At 46.0% G+C, this 17,338-nt stretch overlaps 1 protein-coding gene across 1 annotated transcript in view; it reads right to left on the bottom strand.

The window, feature by feature from the left end:
• Positions 1-17,338, bottom strand: part of ME3 (malic enzyme 3) — a 181,887-nt gene that overhangs the window by 75,991 nt on the left and 88,558 nt on the right. The window contains exons 2-3 of the mRNA XM_073336618.2: positions 16,777-16,910; positions 14,717-14,866 (exon numbers count right to left, since the gene is read on the bottom strand). Coding sequence (XP_073192719.1) covers positions 14,717-14,866; positions 16,777-16,910 — 284 coding nt within the window. The remainder of the gene's footprint in view (positions 1-14,716; positions 14,867-16,776; positions 16,911-17,338) is intronic.

Genomic DNA, 17,338 nt, shown 5'->3' on the forward strand with positions numbered 1-17,338 from the left:
AGTGCTGACATGTGAAAAATTAGGCCAATAGTGGCAGTCTGTTGTATGACATAAATACATAGGTGTGGATGGATCAGAGCCATGCTTCTGGCAAGACCAGAGACGCTGAGTGATCCGATCCACCATCCAATCAGTTTGCAGGTCAAGAGTAGACTCATTATACCCTGCCGACGCTTGACGAGCAGAATGAGCCACAGGTTCAAGCTCAGAGATAGAAGGCTGAGTTCATTCCTCATCCTGTTCTGCAGGTGAGACCCCCAATTCCAGCCCTCACAGCATGATGGACACCTGGCAATTGAGAATTAGAGAGGGGAAAAGTGTACCAGTTTACCAGCATGAAGCATTGCAAAGGGAGGCAGACAGTGCTACCTATGGCCTGTCTTAAGCAGCAGTATCAAAACTGGACTTCATCTATTGTAACTGTCAGCACACCTTTCATTTCATTTTACAGGCTCATGCAAAGGTTAAGGCGAGATCAAGTTTGCCTGGGGAAGTTCAATTAAATCCTAGCCTGATTGTGTTTCCTTCTCACGCTGAGAAAACTTCACTGAGACCACACCTACACTTTTCAAATGCACCGCAGGCAGCCCCAAGGATAAAGGAAGAACTTGGACAAAGTGTGACACAGAGAACAAAAAAAGGAAAGAAAAATATTTGTACAGTATAAGGGCAATTTGCCTTCAGCTAAATGAAGTCTAATCTGGCACGGTGGATACATTTATTAAAATGTCCCTATCTTTATTTTAAATTGCACTTATCACACAAAAATTAACGGCTACATTTTCAAATGTCACATGCCTAAGACATGCTTGGCTTGCTGTATCATACGCTTAGCAGTTTACCCTCAGGGCTCTGCTTATCAGGCATAAGACATGAAATGTTTGGAATTACAGTATTAAGGATAAAACATGACCTTCTGTTCATCCCACTCATAGAATTATAGCAGGAAAAGACCTACTTGGGCCTAACTACTAGCCCCCTGGCTGGCGCAAAATCGCTCCCTCCACTTTATTTTCTAACATTTTGTCTGGTCTATTTAAAAAAGCCTCCCCAAACCCTGGTGCACCCACCACTTCCTTTGGGAGACTTTTCCACCGCCTAACAGATCTCACCCGTAGAAAGACTTTCATGATAATCAACTTATCTTTTCCCTTTCCCTTTCATCCCATTACTGCTTGTTATGCACCTGGGCACCAACCTAGATATTTCTTCCCCCTCCTTGGTGCTTATCCCACTGTAAAACCTCCTTATATCGAGATGCACAAACATACACCAGGGCTAAATTAACAGCTCTGATTCTCCTTCCTGAAAGGCTCCTGCACCTCAACCTGTGGCATCTCTTTTCTATTTTCAGTTTCTCTATCAGCCCTGCTCCCACTACTCCTCCTTCCTGTCTCTGCCCAAATTCTTTACTAACAAACCTGATGCCATCTGACAAGAGCTCTGCTCCCTTCTGTGGCTTCCCTACCCCTCTTCTCCCTGTCCAAAGCCCTCCTGCCTCCATTCCAGTCACAGAGAAATCTCTCCTACTACACACCTCATATCCCACTTGTCCTGCCTCTTTGACTGCATCCCTTTCCACCCTGATACATATCCACCTTCCTTTCTCAGCTGGCACCGTTCCCTTAGCCTGCAAATGCATTCCCTTGCATCCCCTATCCCTGATCAACCCTCACTTGACCTCCTCAAGCTCCTCCTTTGAGCCTACCTAATCAGAAACTGCATAGGGAATTCAACTGGCCTAATTTCAAAACAACTGGTCTAATTTCAAAGCTGACATCTGGGGTGAAATCCTGGCCTTCTTCAAGTCAACAGGAGTTTTGCCATTGATTTCGATGGGGCTGGGATTTCACCCCTGTGTTAGGCAGTTACTTGTGATCTCAGATGTCACGGGGTCCACATTGTGCTCCAGAGAGACTAGCGGGTGAGAGAGGAGGATGAAGAAAAGCAGAGAGGGGGAAACCAATAGCTGCAATACATTATACACTATGTACCAGCCATCCACGTAGGCCTGCTTGACTTTGAGGGAGCATGTGGAAGGTTCCTGAACCTAAGACACAGCACAGACTTCCCTTAGGTAGAAAAACTCTTGAAGATATTGAGTTGCCTTGAAAAAGACCCTATGAATTTAAATTACAATGTGAGAGAGAAAGGATGTTGACTCTTACTTTCCTTGTCTCCCTCCTGGTTAACCCAGCTTCCTGCTCCGGGGCACCTAGGGTGTGTCTACACAAAGGGGTAAATCCGAAGCTTTTGGATGCATGTTAGGTAATGCATGGTATGGGAGCAGGGTTGCCAGGTATCCAGTTTTCGACCAGAACGCCTGGTCAAAAACAGACCATGGCAGCTCCAGTCAGCACTGCTGACCGGGCTGTTAAAAGTCCAGTCAGTGATGCAGAGGGGGCCTGGGGCTGAGGCAGGCTTCCTACCTGCCTTTGCTCCATGCGGCTCCTGGAAGCAGCCCTCAGATTCTTGCGACACTAGGCACAGGGGGCTCCACGCACTGCCCCTGCCCAAGTGCCGGGTCTGCAGCTCCCATTGGCCAAGAACCGCAACCAATAGGAGCTGCGGGGGCGGTGCCTGTGGGCACAAGGGCAGCATGTGGTGCATTGGAGCCTACCTGGCTTCCCATGCATCTAGGGGCCGCAGGGACCTGGTGGCTACTTCCTAGACGCTGTGGTAAATGCTACTGGGACCCTGCACCCCCTCCTACATCCCAATCCCCTGCCCCAGCCCTGAGCCTCCTCCTGCACCCCAAACCTCTCATCCCTGACCCCACCCCAGAGCCCATACGCCCTGCCGGAACCCTCACCTGCTGCACCCCAACCCCCTGCCCCAGACTGGAGCTCCATCCTGTACCCCAAACCCCTCATCCTCAGCCCCACCCCAGAGCCCTCACAACTTGCCCCCACACCCCAACCCCCTGCCCCAGCCTGGAGCCCTGTCCCACACTCTGAACTCCTCATTTCTGGCCCCGCCCAGAGCCCGCACTCCCAGCTGGAGCCCTCACTCCCCTCCGCACCCCAACCCCCTGCCCCAGCCTAGTGAAAGTGAGTGTGGGGGAGAACGAGTGACGGAGGGAGGGGGAATGAAGCGAGCGGGGGGCAGGGCCTCTGGGAAGGGGCTGGGCATGGGCGGGCCAGGGGAGTTTGGTTTTGTGCTATTAGAAAGTTGGCAACCCTATATGGGAGTGACACCGATAGCATACACATGGAATGCCTGTTTCACTTCCAATTCACATCGTGTGAACACACAGAGGCAGTGTATTGTGAGTGAGGGCATAGTGTTCTTCGCGGTATCTCATGGTCCTTTGATTCACCTCTGAGCAGAGTGCACGCTGGGATTGTTTTCACTATGAACTGCGGGAAGCCGGGTGGGTTTAAATTTTAAAAAAATCCAAAGATTCTGCTGTCTCTGCGCCACGCTTTCTTTCTGGGCTGGTTTATACCATTTTCAAAATGTGCTCAGTCAGTCATTTGTCATTTGCCTGGGCGGTGCTCGACCCCCCTCTCTGCCTCAGGCCTGCCCCCACTCCACCTCTTTCCCCAAGGCCTCCAGGACAGATTACAACAACTCAGTCACCTGTTCAAGCCATAGATAGAAACTCATTTGTGTATATATGTTTTCCTGCTTTAAACTTGTAATAACTCCCTCATTTCTTTTCTTAGTTAATAATCTTTAGTTCATTTATTACAGGATGGGCTACAAGCGTTATCTTTGGTGAGAGATTTAATGTACAAATTGACCTGGGGTAAGTGACTGGTCTCTTGAGACTGGAAGCCACCTGAATCTTTTGTGATCTTTGGTGTATAGCAATCAACTATCATTAAGTCCAACTTGTCTGCGTGGTAAGATAGACTGGAATGCCCAAGGGAACTATCTGAAACTCCATGGTAAGACTGTTATAGTGCTTGAGGACTTCACACTTGTTATAGGGTTGGTAAAATATCATTATAGAACACAAAACCAGTTTCAGGTCTCTGCCCTGCTTCCTGAGAGTCTGCCCTGACATTGGCATTCACGGTTGTGAACCACTCCAGACAGCATGACATGAGTCACCATTGCTATCTGGAAGCTGGCTACTCCAGAATGTTGCCGGTCTATAGCCAACCAATTTGGCATTGGGGGATCAATTGTGGGGGCCATTCTCAAGCAGGTCTGCTATGTGCTGTCTAACTGGGCCATGAAACTGAGGTAATGCTCAGAAAATTATTGATAGCCTTGCATGCATGGGGTTCCTAAACTGTATAGGTGCAACTGATGAATGATGCACCTATCATTTTCTTCAAACCCCCTCCTCCCTCCGTACCCCGCATCAGGGCGCAGAATTTATAAATAGAAAGGGCTATTTCTCCATTGTGCTGCAAGGACTGGTGGACCACCACAGCAAGTTTACGGACATACATTAATGCAGAGTGGTCTGGAAGGGTCCACAATGCTAGGATCTTCTGGAACTCAGTACTATTTAAATTAATGGAGAAAGGATTGTTTGCCCTTAGGATCACTGTGGATATTAACGCGGTGGAGGGTGGTCTGGTTATTTTGGGAGACCCGGTGTATCCCCCTAATGTCCTGGCTAACAAAGCCGTACTCAGGCCACTTGGATAGAAAGCAGGAACATATCAACTATTGCCTCTGTAGTTGCAGAATGGTGGTGGAGTGTGCATTTGGCTGTTTGAAAGGCAGATGGCGCTGTTTATGGAATTGCTTTGAAGCAGCAGGAAAAAAGTATTCCAATCATTACAATTGCATGTTGTGTTTTGCGTAATACTTGTGAGAGCACGGGGAAAGCCTTGCAGACGGGTGGGAGGCTGAAGTGTGGAGACGTCCCATAGAGAAACACAAACAGCCGGGGGAATGCTATAAGGGATGTCTATTGTTCATATTTTGAGTCTCATGGCTGAACATGTTAGCCCGTAGGGGTTGTATTGGGATACAGACATTGTGAACACTGGGGTATTGTGTGTGGGTGGTTTAAGTTTAGCATTCCCTGTGTGCTTTTGCAAAACCCATGCATTATTTCATCCCTATTTAAAGGATTTTCTGTGTTAACTGCAATGATGACTCATAATGGATGTATGGTGAATGGTTTTTAAAGTTTTAATGAAACCTCTGGAAAAATAATCTCTTTGTATTTGGAAATACATTTAACTAACCAGCCTGCAAAATAATCAATTATACATAATCCTTTTAATGAATGCAACAGTGCAAACAGAACTCAAAGTGCAACAGTAAGAACATTCCAAATACAACGTTTTTGGTGGTGGTGGTGGTGGGGGGAGGGCGTAAAATCATCAGGCTACACCTTGCCTCTGGCTCTCATGTCCACATGGGTTCTGGGGTTGGGTGCCATGGCTCAAAATTGGTTGGGGCATTGGAAGGCTCAAAAGAGCCGGACTCCCAGGTGCAAGTGTTCTCGGACTCCAGAGGTTGTATCGGAGAGGTGAATGGGAGCTGCTGGGAGCGCTGCTGTGGGGATGTGGCGGTTAGGGGTTGCCACTGGTCCCAGTAGCCAACATTGCCCAGGGGCTGAAGGACATGGCTGGATCCCAAAGTACAGGACTGCAGGACCTGATGGTCTAACAGGAGCATGTTTTGCAGGAGGGCATTCTGGGTCAGGATAGCATCCTGCATCTCTCTCTCATTTTCCATGCTCTCCTTTGCCATGATGATGCTGGCCTTTGCCACTGCCATGTTTTCCCTGGTCACTGCAATATTGTCCTTGGCCACTACCACAATTTCCAGGACAGCTGCATCTGCCTCTCCTACTAAGTCCTCTTGTGCAGTCTCCACCTCTCAGCCAGCCTGGTTTTCCTCTGTGACTCAGCTATGAGTTGTGCAAACAAGTTGTCACGAATCTTCCTTTTCCTCCCCCTCAGGTTGGCCAGACCGTCAGCAGTGTGTAGAGGCCCTGGCCTTGATGATCTGTCTCTCCCCAGTCTTTGGGGGAAGCTGAGGGATGGTAAGTGGTCTGCTTGTACAGAGGGTACTGGGTGCATCTGGATTTCAGTCTACTGTATCTGCTGTCATGCTGCTAGGGGTGGGGTTGGATGGTCAGAGCTATGTTCCCCGTTCGATTTTGCAGATTTGTTGGGACACTGGAGATGCTGAAGTAAAGGGGGCACTGGGGAGGCATTGGGGGTGAGCTGGATAGTAATCCCCTCTACATCCCCTTTCAGCCTGACTCTCCAACTTAGGGTGACCAGATATCCCAATATTATCGGGATCGTCACGATATTAGGGGCTTTGTCTTATATAAGGAACTATTATCTCACTCCCTTCCCGATTTTTCACTCTTCCTATCTGGTCACCCTAATGTGACCCCGTGTAGTGAGGAGGTGTGGTTTCCCTCCCGGACAGACAGGAAGAGAACTGCGACCGCCCCCTGTGGGCAGAACTGGGATATCCGTGGCTGCCCCGCCAGAAGCGGAGGGGCAGGACAGGAAGTGGAACTATAAAAGGCAGGCCCTCCAGCTCAGTAGGTGAAGAGCTGCCAGAGGAGCAGGATGTCTTCCCCTCACTGCTGGAGCTTGGAGCCGACAGAGGCAACTACAGTGCCAGAGACCCGGAGGAATTACCAGACACCAGGAGCGCCGAGGAGCTGTTGGGGCTGCCACTTGCCGTTTACCCTACTGAAATGAATGACAACCCCAGAACCCAGGTACCCCTGGACTGGGAGTGTAGGAAGGAGCCCAGGGAAGCTGAATAGGGTTTGGCTGTGTGACTGACTACAAGCGGACCAGTGTGTTACGGCTGGATTTCCCCGCTGACTCCTGGCGGATCACTCTGCCCCATTAGGGCCCTGGGGTGAGACACAATGGAATGGGTGAGCCTGCGTCTGGCAGCCTCCCGACCTCTAGATCAAGAGGCCTGCATTGGTCTGGTGCCCATCCGAGCTAGGATGCCAGGTGGTTTATCTGGCTCTCCCATCAGAGAGACAATCTCCCCCTAGACTGATGAGCCGCTCTGCCTGACAGCAGGCCAGAGCCTCCTTACCTGATTGCTGCTCTGCCCTTAGTGAGGGCCTGGGGCAGACCGACTCCTTACTGCTCTGCCTGACCACAGGTCAGAGCCCCTTACCGGATTGCTGCTCCACCCTGATTGAGGGCCCCGGGCAGACGGACTTACTACGGTGCTGCCTGACTGCAAGCTACAGCCTTTACTTGAGTACGGCCTCATCCTGATTGAAGGCTCTGGGCTATAGACTTGCCGCCACCCGGCCTGACTGTGGGCTAGACCCATTAACTGTGTGCTGCCCCCGCGCTGGCTGAGTGTTGTGGCTACCAGACCCAACTGATACCCAGCCTGGACTGAAGGCTAGGGCCTATTAACTGTTAGCTAATTCCCCCTGAACGGAGTCGCTCTAGGAGCATCGCAGCGAGGGGGCGTGGTCTCCCTCCCTAACAGATGGGGAGAGAACCGTGACTGCCTTACAGCCCGCCATGTAAAAGCCCTGTTAGAGAACCATATTACCATCCTGTAATGACCAGGGTGGCCGTGCAGTTTTGTAACAGGGCTATAACGTGGTTGGTTTTGCCCAGGTAGGTAGATTTCTGAAGTGCTCATTATCATAGCTGTGATAGATTTGGAGCTGCCCTATAATAATTTATGAATTCTGTATGTTGGCCTGGTTCTTAGGTTATTTACTGTGTGACTATGCGGGTATGGGTTATCTCAATAGAGGGCTGTCGGGGGAAAGAGACAGGAAGGAAAATAATGGTTCAAGATAGCCACCTCTCAGCAAACACTTAAAGAGTTATTGAGAGACAAGCTTTGATGATTTTGCCTCTTCTCCAGCTATCCTACAAAACTGGTTTTGACCAAGACAGGCAGAAACCAGAGTACACAGAACAACAACAAATCCTGGGAAGATTAAAGTGACCCTTTCCCAAGAGAGGCAGTAGTTGTTCAGGAGAACCAGACTTGGAAAGGACACCTTGGAAAGTGTCTGAAGTTTTTAAACTAAGGGCTGGGGGAAAGCCTACAGGCGCGGAGGAGCACATGGTTTGGACATCCTTTAGGGGAGGATCTATTAATAGAGAATCTCTATGTCCTAGTGAGGACAAGAGGATGGAAAATGATAAAATACAGGCAGGGTCTGATCAGAAACAGTCAAATAAAAAAGAGCCCCTTTCAATTACATCGTGTAATGCACACAGCTAAAAGGAGACAAGTTTTTTAAGTGCTTATATACCAGTGCTAGAAGTCTAAATAACAAAATGGGTGAACTAGAGTGCCTCATATTAAATGAGGATATTGATATAATAGGCATCACAGAAACTTGGTGGAATGAGGCTAATCAATGGGATATAGTAATATCAGGGTACAAAATATATCAGAAGGACAGAATAGGTCGTGCTGGTGGGGGAGCGGCATTATATGTGAAAGAAAGCGTAGAATCAAACGAAGTAAAAATCGTAAATGAATCAAATTGTACCATAGAATCTCTATGGACAGAAATTCCATGCTCTAATAAGAAGAATATAGCAGTAGGGATATATTACCGATCACCTGACCAGGCTGGTGATAGTGATTGTGAACTACTCAGGGAGATTAGAGAGGCTATTAAAATAAAAAACTCAATAATAATAATGGGGGATTTCAATTATCCCCATATTGACTGGGTACATGTCACCTCAGGATGGGATACAGAGATAAAGTTTCTTGACACCTTAAATGACTGCTTCTTGTCCTGGAACCCACCAGAGGAGAGGCAATTCTTGATTTAGTCCTAAGTGGAGCACAGAATCTGGTCCAAGAGGTGAATATAGCTGGGCCATTTGGTAATAGTGACCATAATATAATTAATATCCCTGTGGCAGGAAAAACACCACAGCGGCCCAACCCTGTAGCACTTAATTTCAGAAAGGGGAACTACACAAAAATGAGGAGGTTAGTTAAACAGAAATTAAAGGGTACAGGGCCAAAAGTGAAATCCCTGCAAGCTGCATGGAAACTTTTTAAAGACCATAATAGAGGCTCAACTTAAATGTATACCCCAAATTAAAAAACATAGTAAGAGAACCAAAAAAGAGCCACCGTGGCTAAACAACAAAGTAAAAGAAGGAGTGAGAGGCAAAAAGGCATCCTTTAAAAAGTAGAAGTTAAATCCTAGTGAGGAAAATAGAAACATTGGCAAATGACATGTAAAAATACAATTAGGAAAGCCAGAAAAGAATTTGAGGAACAGTTAGCCAAAGACTCAAAAAATAAGAGCAATATTTTTTTTAAGTACATCAGAAGCAGGACGCCTGTTAAACAACCAGTATGGCCATTGGACGATCAAGGTGCTAAAGGAGCACTCAAGGACGATAAGGCCATTGTAGAGAAACTAAATTAATTCTTTGCATTGGCCTTCATGGCTGAGGATGTGAGGGAGATTCCCAAAGCTAAGCCATTCTTTTTAGGTGACAGATCTGAGGAACTGTCCCAGACTGAGGTATCATTAGAGGAGGTTTTGGAACAAATTGATGAATTAAACAGCAATAAGTCACCAGGACCAGATGGTATTCACTCAAGAGTGCTGAAGGAACTCAAATGTGAAATTGCAGAACTACTAACTGTAGTCTGTAACCTATCATTTAAATCAGCTTCTGTATCAGATGACTGCAGGACAGCGAATGTGACACCAATTTTTAAAAAGGGCTCCAGAGGCGATCCCAGCAATTACAGGCCTGTAAGCCTGACTTCGGTACCGGGCAAACTGGTTGAAACTATAATAAAGAACAATATTGTCAGACATATAGATGAACATAATTTGTTGAGGAAGAGTCAACATGGTTTTAGTAAAGGGAAGTCATGCCTCACCAATCTACTAGAATTCTTTGAAGGGGTCAACAAGCATGTGGACCAAGGAGATCCAGTGGATATAGTGTACTTAGATTTTCAGAAAGCCTTTGACAAGGCCCCTCACCAAAGGCTCTTACGCAAAGTAAGCTGTCATGGGGTAAGAGGGAAGGTGCTCTCATGGATTGGTAACTGGTTAAAAGATAGGAAACAAGGGTAGGAATAAATGGACAGTTTTCAGAATGGAGAGAGGTGAATAGTGGTGTCCCCCAGGGGTCTGTTCTGGGACCACTCCTATTCAACATATTCATAAATGATCTGGAAAAAGGGGTAAACAATGAGGTGGCAACATTTGCAGATGATACACAATTACTAAAGATAGTTAAGACACAGGCAGACTGCAAAGAGCTACAAAAGGATCTCTCAAAACTGGGTGACTGGGCAACAAAATGGCAGATGAAATTTTATGTTGATAAATGCAAAGTAATGCACATTGAAAAGCATAATCCTATACATATAAAATGATGGGGTCTAAATTAGCTGTTACCACTCAAGAAAGAGATCTTGGAGTCATTGTGGATAGTTCTCTGAAAACATCCACTCAATGTGCAGCGGCAGTCAAAAAAGTGAACAGAATGCTGGGAATAATTAAGAAAGGGATAGATAATAGGACAGAAAATATCATGTTGCCTCTATATAAATCCATGGTATGTACACATCTTGAATACTGCATGCAGATGTGGTCGCCCCATCTCAAAAAAGATATATTGGAATTGCAAAAGGTTCAGAAAAGGGCAACAAAAATTATTAGGTGTATGGAATGGCTTCTGTATAAGGAAAGATTAATAAGACTAGGACTTTTCAGCTTGGAAAAGAAACGTCTAAGGGGAAATATGATTGAGGTCTATAAAATCATGACTGGTGTAGACAAAGTAGATAAGGAAGTGTTGTTTTCTGCTTCTCATAACACAAGAACAAATGAAATGAAAAAAGAAGAGAAAGTATTTCTTCACACAATGCACAGTCAAGCTGTGGAACTCTTTGCCAGAGGATGTTGTGAAGGCCAAGACTATAACAGGGTTCAAAAAAGAACTAGGTAAATTCATGGAGGATAGGTCCATCAATGGCTATTAGCCAGGATGGGCAGGAATGGTATCCCTAGACTCTGTTTTCCAGAAGCTGGAAATGGGCGACAGGGCATAAATCACTTGATGATTATCTGTTCCGTTCATTCCCTCTGGGGCACCTGGCATTGGCCATTGTCCGAAGATAGGATACTGGGCTAGATGGACCTTTGATCTGACCCAGTATGGCTGTTCTTATGTAGGTGCCATCAGGGGATGGAAAGACTGTAGGTGTGATAGACATGCACGTAGACTATTTGTGGTTTAAAAACTTTTTTCTCCAGAAGTCTTGGTTCTACTGCTAAAGGAACAATATTTTGGGTTAATATGGCTGCCTGGTCACTGTCTTCACCACTGGCCACATATTTGTGCAGGGAAGAACCAAAGGTGCCTAAACCCAGTCAGATACCCTGTGTATCAGCTGTGCTTACCCAGTGGATCTGTAGCCCAAGTCTTGATCTAGGAGTGGGAGAACTGCAAACTTCCACCCCAGGATAGATTACACTTGATGGGGTGGAGTCAGAAAGACCAGAAAAAGGACAGAGGAGCAGCTAGTCCTGTAACCATGACAATAGTATCTAGGAGACCAGGCAAGACTTAAACTTGCCTGTGATCCTGGAAAGTCTCATTCTTCTCAGATACCATTTCAGTTTGCTTGCACAGTTCAGCATAACCATACTGCAAGTGGTAAAAACCCAAATTCTTTTCAAGAGTTAAACCTTAATTCCCCTGCTCCCATCAAATTTTGAGGATCCCACTCCCAGTGATTTCAACCGAGAAGTACTGGCATGCTGAATTGAGCCAAATATTCCCTCAATCCAACCCCTTTGCTCAACAAGTTCCTCCACAGGACAAAGTAATTTTTACTACCACACAATTATAATCAGATCTGAATAAGAACAACAACAAAAAATGAACGTTTCTCATGTGAATCTCATCACTTTAAATAATAAAATAGGAATTTTTCTTGTTGGAAGAATGACTATGTGTAAATATGACTTGGGAAAACAACCTTTATCAAAGTAAAAACTGAAATTAGACTGCAGCTCGCAGTATATCAGTAGAGAAACGTATCCTTTGTAAAATAAGAAATCAACTGCAATCAGGGCATTATGGTTTCCCCTTTTCTGCAGAAGCCACAGGCTGGAATCCATAACAGTTTCTTGCCTAAGTTCAACAGAGACTCTTTGCAATGGGACACCAGTGCATGAGAGCAGATGTTCTTACCACAGTGGCAAAATAATGTAGGTTTTAAAAAATGAGTTATAGGAAGGGAATTCCTCCAACAGCAATAACTGCACAAAGTCCTGCGTGAGGAAAGATACTGCTGCTTTCCCTGAGATAACAAGGGGTTAGAGAACAGAATTAAGGACAAGCCAAAGACATGGTTTAATCTCAGTGTTTGTTGTGTAGACTTTAAATCAAACTGCTCAAAGGTGGAGGCAGTGTGGTCTAGCAGCGTGACCATGGGACTGAAGGTCAGGAGCTCCCAGTTCTAACCTTGGTTGGTGAAAAGCCAACAATTGGCTGTGAATAGTGTAACAGTCCTTGTCTCAGAGTGCTCACAGGTAGAACTGTCCAGGGGGAGGGGTTACTTTAGGTTCTTTTCCCTAATCCTTTAGGACGAGATTGAGGATATGCCTACACTACAGCAGCACATCAGCTGTAGCATCATAGTGTCGATGCTTCCTAAATTGATGGAAGGTGTTTTTTTTTTCTCTAGATGCAGTTAACCCACTTCACTGCGAGGTGGTAGCTAAGGCAACAGAACAATTCTTCTGTCGACCTAGTGGTGTCTATACCAGAGGTAAGATCGACCTAACTACTACACTCAGGGCAGAACATTTTCCATAGCCCTGAGCGAGGTGACTAAGTCAATCTAATTTTTAAGGGTAGACCGGGCCTGAGACTTTACATCTCGTCACGTGTAAGGGGCAGCACACCACAGGTCCTTCTCTTGTTCCCCTGTGCTTCAGGGCAGAGGGGTGGGGATGGGGAAGCAATCTGTCAGCTAGGATGGGCAGCACAGATTACTTCACCTTCTTCACTGCACACTGGCTCAGCACAGCTGGCCAGTGAGTTTGGGGGTCAGGAGGGAAATTAAGTCTCACCATACCCCTGGGTGGTGGGTGAAGCTTCCCCTTGGGGAGGTTAGTCCCTTGCCCTGTCTCTTCTGACTGAGGCCCAGCCTCTTCCTGCCAAGGCCACACCCTGCTCTCTGCACTCAGGCCCCCCACCATGGCCCCGGCCAAGGGACTGGCTGGGGTGGGGCTGATAGCTTGAGCAGAGCTCTGGGAGGGGGCGGGGATGAGAGCTCGGCCCTGGTCGGAGCTATGACCCCAGATCCCCTTTCCCCCCAGCCCCAAATTGGCTGGGGCCCCTGGGCATGGGCCCCATGTGCCTGTGCAGTAATCCGCCACTGCCCACCGCAGCACAAGGTTTGGTGAGGCTTAGACTCCCCACGCCTCTATTATGTGCTACCCATGCCCCAAACTCTGTGCAACGGAGGCAGAGGGAACAGCAATCCCATTCAACCTGCTTTCTCACACACAGAGCAGCGAGCTGGGTAATCCGCTTAAGGGAGTAGGGTGGTCTTACATTTCTGCATGTCATCATACACACAAATGAATCCTGTCCCTAATCTTCCTCAAGGCCTCACTTCCTCAAGGCCTTCCTCATACAGTACCTTCTGAGTATGTCTACACCGCACCCAGGAGTGAACCTCCCAGCCAGGGTCCACAGACATGTGGTAGCTGGGCTTGTGCCTGCACCTTAAAAATAGCCCTGCAGATCTTGCTTTGATGTTGAGGCTCCCCACAGGCTTCAGAGCCTGAGCACCAGCCCATGCTGCACTGTCTGTACAGTTATTTTCAGAGCAATAGTACAAGGCCTGTTAGCACAAGTCTGCAGAGCCAGGCTAGGAGAATAACTCTCAGATCCAATATAGACATGCCCACAGTGACCTTGGGCCAGTCACATAATGTCTGCCTCAGTTTCCCCACCTGCGATATAGGGGTCATACTCCTCATCCACCATCACTTGGGGTGCAGTGAAGGTGAAAATAGAAAGTGATATAATAATAATAATTATTATATATGTCACTCCTTTATTAAATGCTGATATTCTTGTAATACAAGTCTTTACAGTAAAGCCTATGTTTTTAGCCTTGTGATGTATTTGAAGGATGGAAAAATAAGACACTTTATAGGAAAACTTGAATCTTCACTATTGAACTTTCAGGAAAGCACTAAAACCTTCATAGCTAACAACTATAATTAGAGCATTAGCTAATCAAAATGATTTATTTTTTAAAACTATATTATTACAAGGAATCATGCAGAATATTTCCCCCTAAAAATGCACTTTGCTGTGCAATCCGTTGCAGGGCATATGAAACGACGCAGGTTCTCCGAGTCACCAAGAGGTATTTAAAACCCAAATGTTCCTCAAAGGGCCGTGCTGTCAAAAGAACTTCAGTGCTATGGAGACAGCAGAGGAGAAAAAGGAGGGCAGGGAGGGGAAGGGTGTGGCTTCAGAGTGACATTTGTGGCTAAGTTACACAGACTGTACAGTACTGTTTCAGAACAAAACCACCCTCTGTTCACAGTTTACAGGAAGACAGCAGAGTTACTCCCGGCTACCCAGTTTGTCATTAAAAGCACAACAGCACAAGCTGTTTGATAGCCGATCTTTTGATCAAGAATCAAATTTTATTTTTGCTGGGCCGCCCACAGAAATATGGGTGTTCAATACAAAGATACATTCACATCCAATTAAAGAAGGGAAAAAATAGTCAGTCTACTCACCGCGGCCTTCTGAAAGCTAGACCATACTGCTGACAGGCCAGGCCGACGGTGGGAGTATAAACTATGGGCATGAATCTCTCAGTGTCCGAGGTCAGCACTCTGTAGAAAAGCTTCTCGTTTCTGTCTTGCAGTGTCATAAGAATAATGTATCTAAAAACCAAAAACAACAAAACCCAGATACACACATCAAAGAACCTGGGTGTGGACAATTCCACCAATGCTGCGCATGACTGATGAAGCTAATGGCATCTAGATTCATAACATCTCACTTGCTAAGAATGCAGGACACTCCCACAAGGGCCAAGTACTAGTCTTTGGATGGGCAGCTCAAACCTGAGGTTCCAGAGGTACTCAGCATCCATAGCCCCATTGCCTTCGACAGGAGAGGTGCATGTTCAGTACCTCTGAAAATCAGAACCTGCAGTATCCTCAGGATCTTCTGGATTTGCAGCACAAACATCGCTAAATGAGGAGGCTGAGAAGAACTATGCTGAAGGCACAGTTGTGAGGACCAGTGCCGGAATTAATCTATATCTGATTTAAATTTATCAAGTGGTCTGCGTGCTATACATATTTTAAGGACTACATATATGCAAACTGCAATAGATTCGTATTCCTAAAATTCTCCAATCTACCCCCAATAAAATTCCCGCTCATCCACCCACAGTCTTCAACACACATCAGCCTTCAAACCTTATATACCCCAATCAGCCTATCCCCTTAGAAAGAGCCTGGGAAGATATTAGTGTTAAAAATGAAGGAGGATAGGTAAATTCCATACCAAAAAAAAAGCACTAAAATAATAATAATTTTAAAAATGAGGTAATAAAAAAAAAAAGTTAGGTCACCTCTGTAACCTTAACTTTGCCCACCTGTGCATATGCATCATGACACAGTCTTAGATGATCACATATTTTTTTGTGTGTAGGATGTGGGATTTGCTGATGTGCTTGAGCTATGTCAAAACATCTCCCCTATACTCTCTTCTTTCCTGAAAATGATTCCCGGGCTGAGAATGAATTTGTCTGAAAAGTGAAAGTCTGAAAAAATTCTAAGCAACTGGAAAGGACCCACTTAGAATGGAAAAGTCCAAACTTAACCATACTATATGTTCAGGGCCTAATCCTGCAAAGTAGAGCATGTGGGCAAACTGCTGGGCTCCTCATAGTCATCGCAGTCTGCCTGCAAGCTACACAATGCAAGACTGGTGCCTAAGTCTAAGTAAAGATGGGCCAGTGCAGCAGAAGTGTTAAGCCAGAAAGCAGGGTACAATTTGTCTGAGTTTCTCAGTCGCCAGACCAGCAACAGTGATGTAAAAGCAAAACACACAGCCACTGGGGAAAAGATGCACCTAACATTTTCCCACAGTAACTCTTATGAGTAAGGATACGATTTCGTCACGGAGGTCACAGATTCTGTGACTTTAACGGACCTCTGTGACTTCTTCAACTTCAGCCCCACCGCCTGCAGTAGCGGGGATGGAAGAGCTGTCAGCCCCTGCCACAGCAGTCAGGCTCAAGATGTCAGTCGCCCCCAGACAGGTCGTGGGCTTCTGTGAATTTTTGCTTATTGCCCATGACCTGTCTGTGACTTTTACTAAAAGTAATTGTGACAAAATCTTAACCTTACTTATGAGCTATACTGAAAGTGATGGTGGGTTAGGAACAGGAGGAGAAGCAAATATTTACCACTGCATAGGATTTTTACATTTCTCTTGTCGTCTGGCAGGTTCTTTTTGTTCTTCCATCAGGCATTTTTCTGAACATGCTGATAGACAGATAGAGTTAAGTGAACCCACTATGTTAGCGATCATGTTGTGCGTAGTGTCATATCGACCTTGGGAGACGACTGGAGTGAACAGAGGAGATAATGGGCAGGCTAGAATAGACACAACTGGCAAACTGTTAGTTAACAGAGTATCCTTAGCTGGAAGAGCAGTGATTCTGAAGAAGGGCTCTGAGCACATAAGGCTTAAAATGGGATCCTCACATCTCCATGCGGGTTGTAAAGACCACAGTCCCAGCCAAAAATTGAAAATGGAGAAGACTTTTTCAACATACTTGTCTAGATCACTGGATTTGGTCTCGTAGCTTTTCATGACACGGAGAACTTGAACATCTTGGCTCAAGAAGCATGGAGGAAGCAAACCATGAATTCCAAGTTGAAGCCTCTCTTCAAGTGTAAAGGCCATCCCCTAGGAAGGAAAGGCGAAGGCATATTTAAATAACAGAATATATCATAGTCTGCTCTTACCACCACGGTGACCCCTCTTCAGAATAATCTGCAGAGGAGCCTATCTTAGTAAAAAAATATCACCCAAGGAACTTGCAAAAGGTGTCCTTCTACATTAAATGCTAAATATCGACTAAACTGTAATTCTACACACATTTATTATGGTAAATAAATAGGTTAGTACAACTGAAAATAAAAAGAAGTAGACACTGATATAGAAATAAAAATAGAAACTTTAATACGGGAGGACCTGAGGTGAGCTCTTCCACAATCGTGTGTGTCTGGCACACTCCTCTGGAGGAGCTACCATGGGACAGACTTTAAGCTAGGACACGGGACTGGATAGACCATTTCTCTGTTCTAATAGCACCTCTGACCCCTGTTTATACA

The sequence above is a fragment of the Lepidochelys kempii genome, chromosome 1 (assembly GCF_965140285.1).
Source record: "Lepidochelys kempii isolate rLepKem1 chromosome 1, rLepKem1.hap1, whole genome shotgun sequence".
NCBI classification, from domain to species: Eukaryota; Metazoa; Chordata; order Testudines; family Cheloniidae; genus Lepidochelys; species Lepidochelys kempii.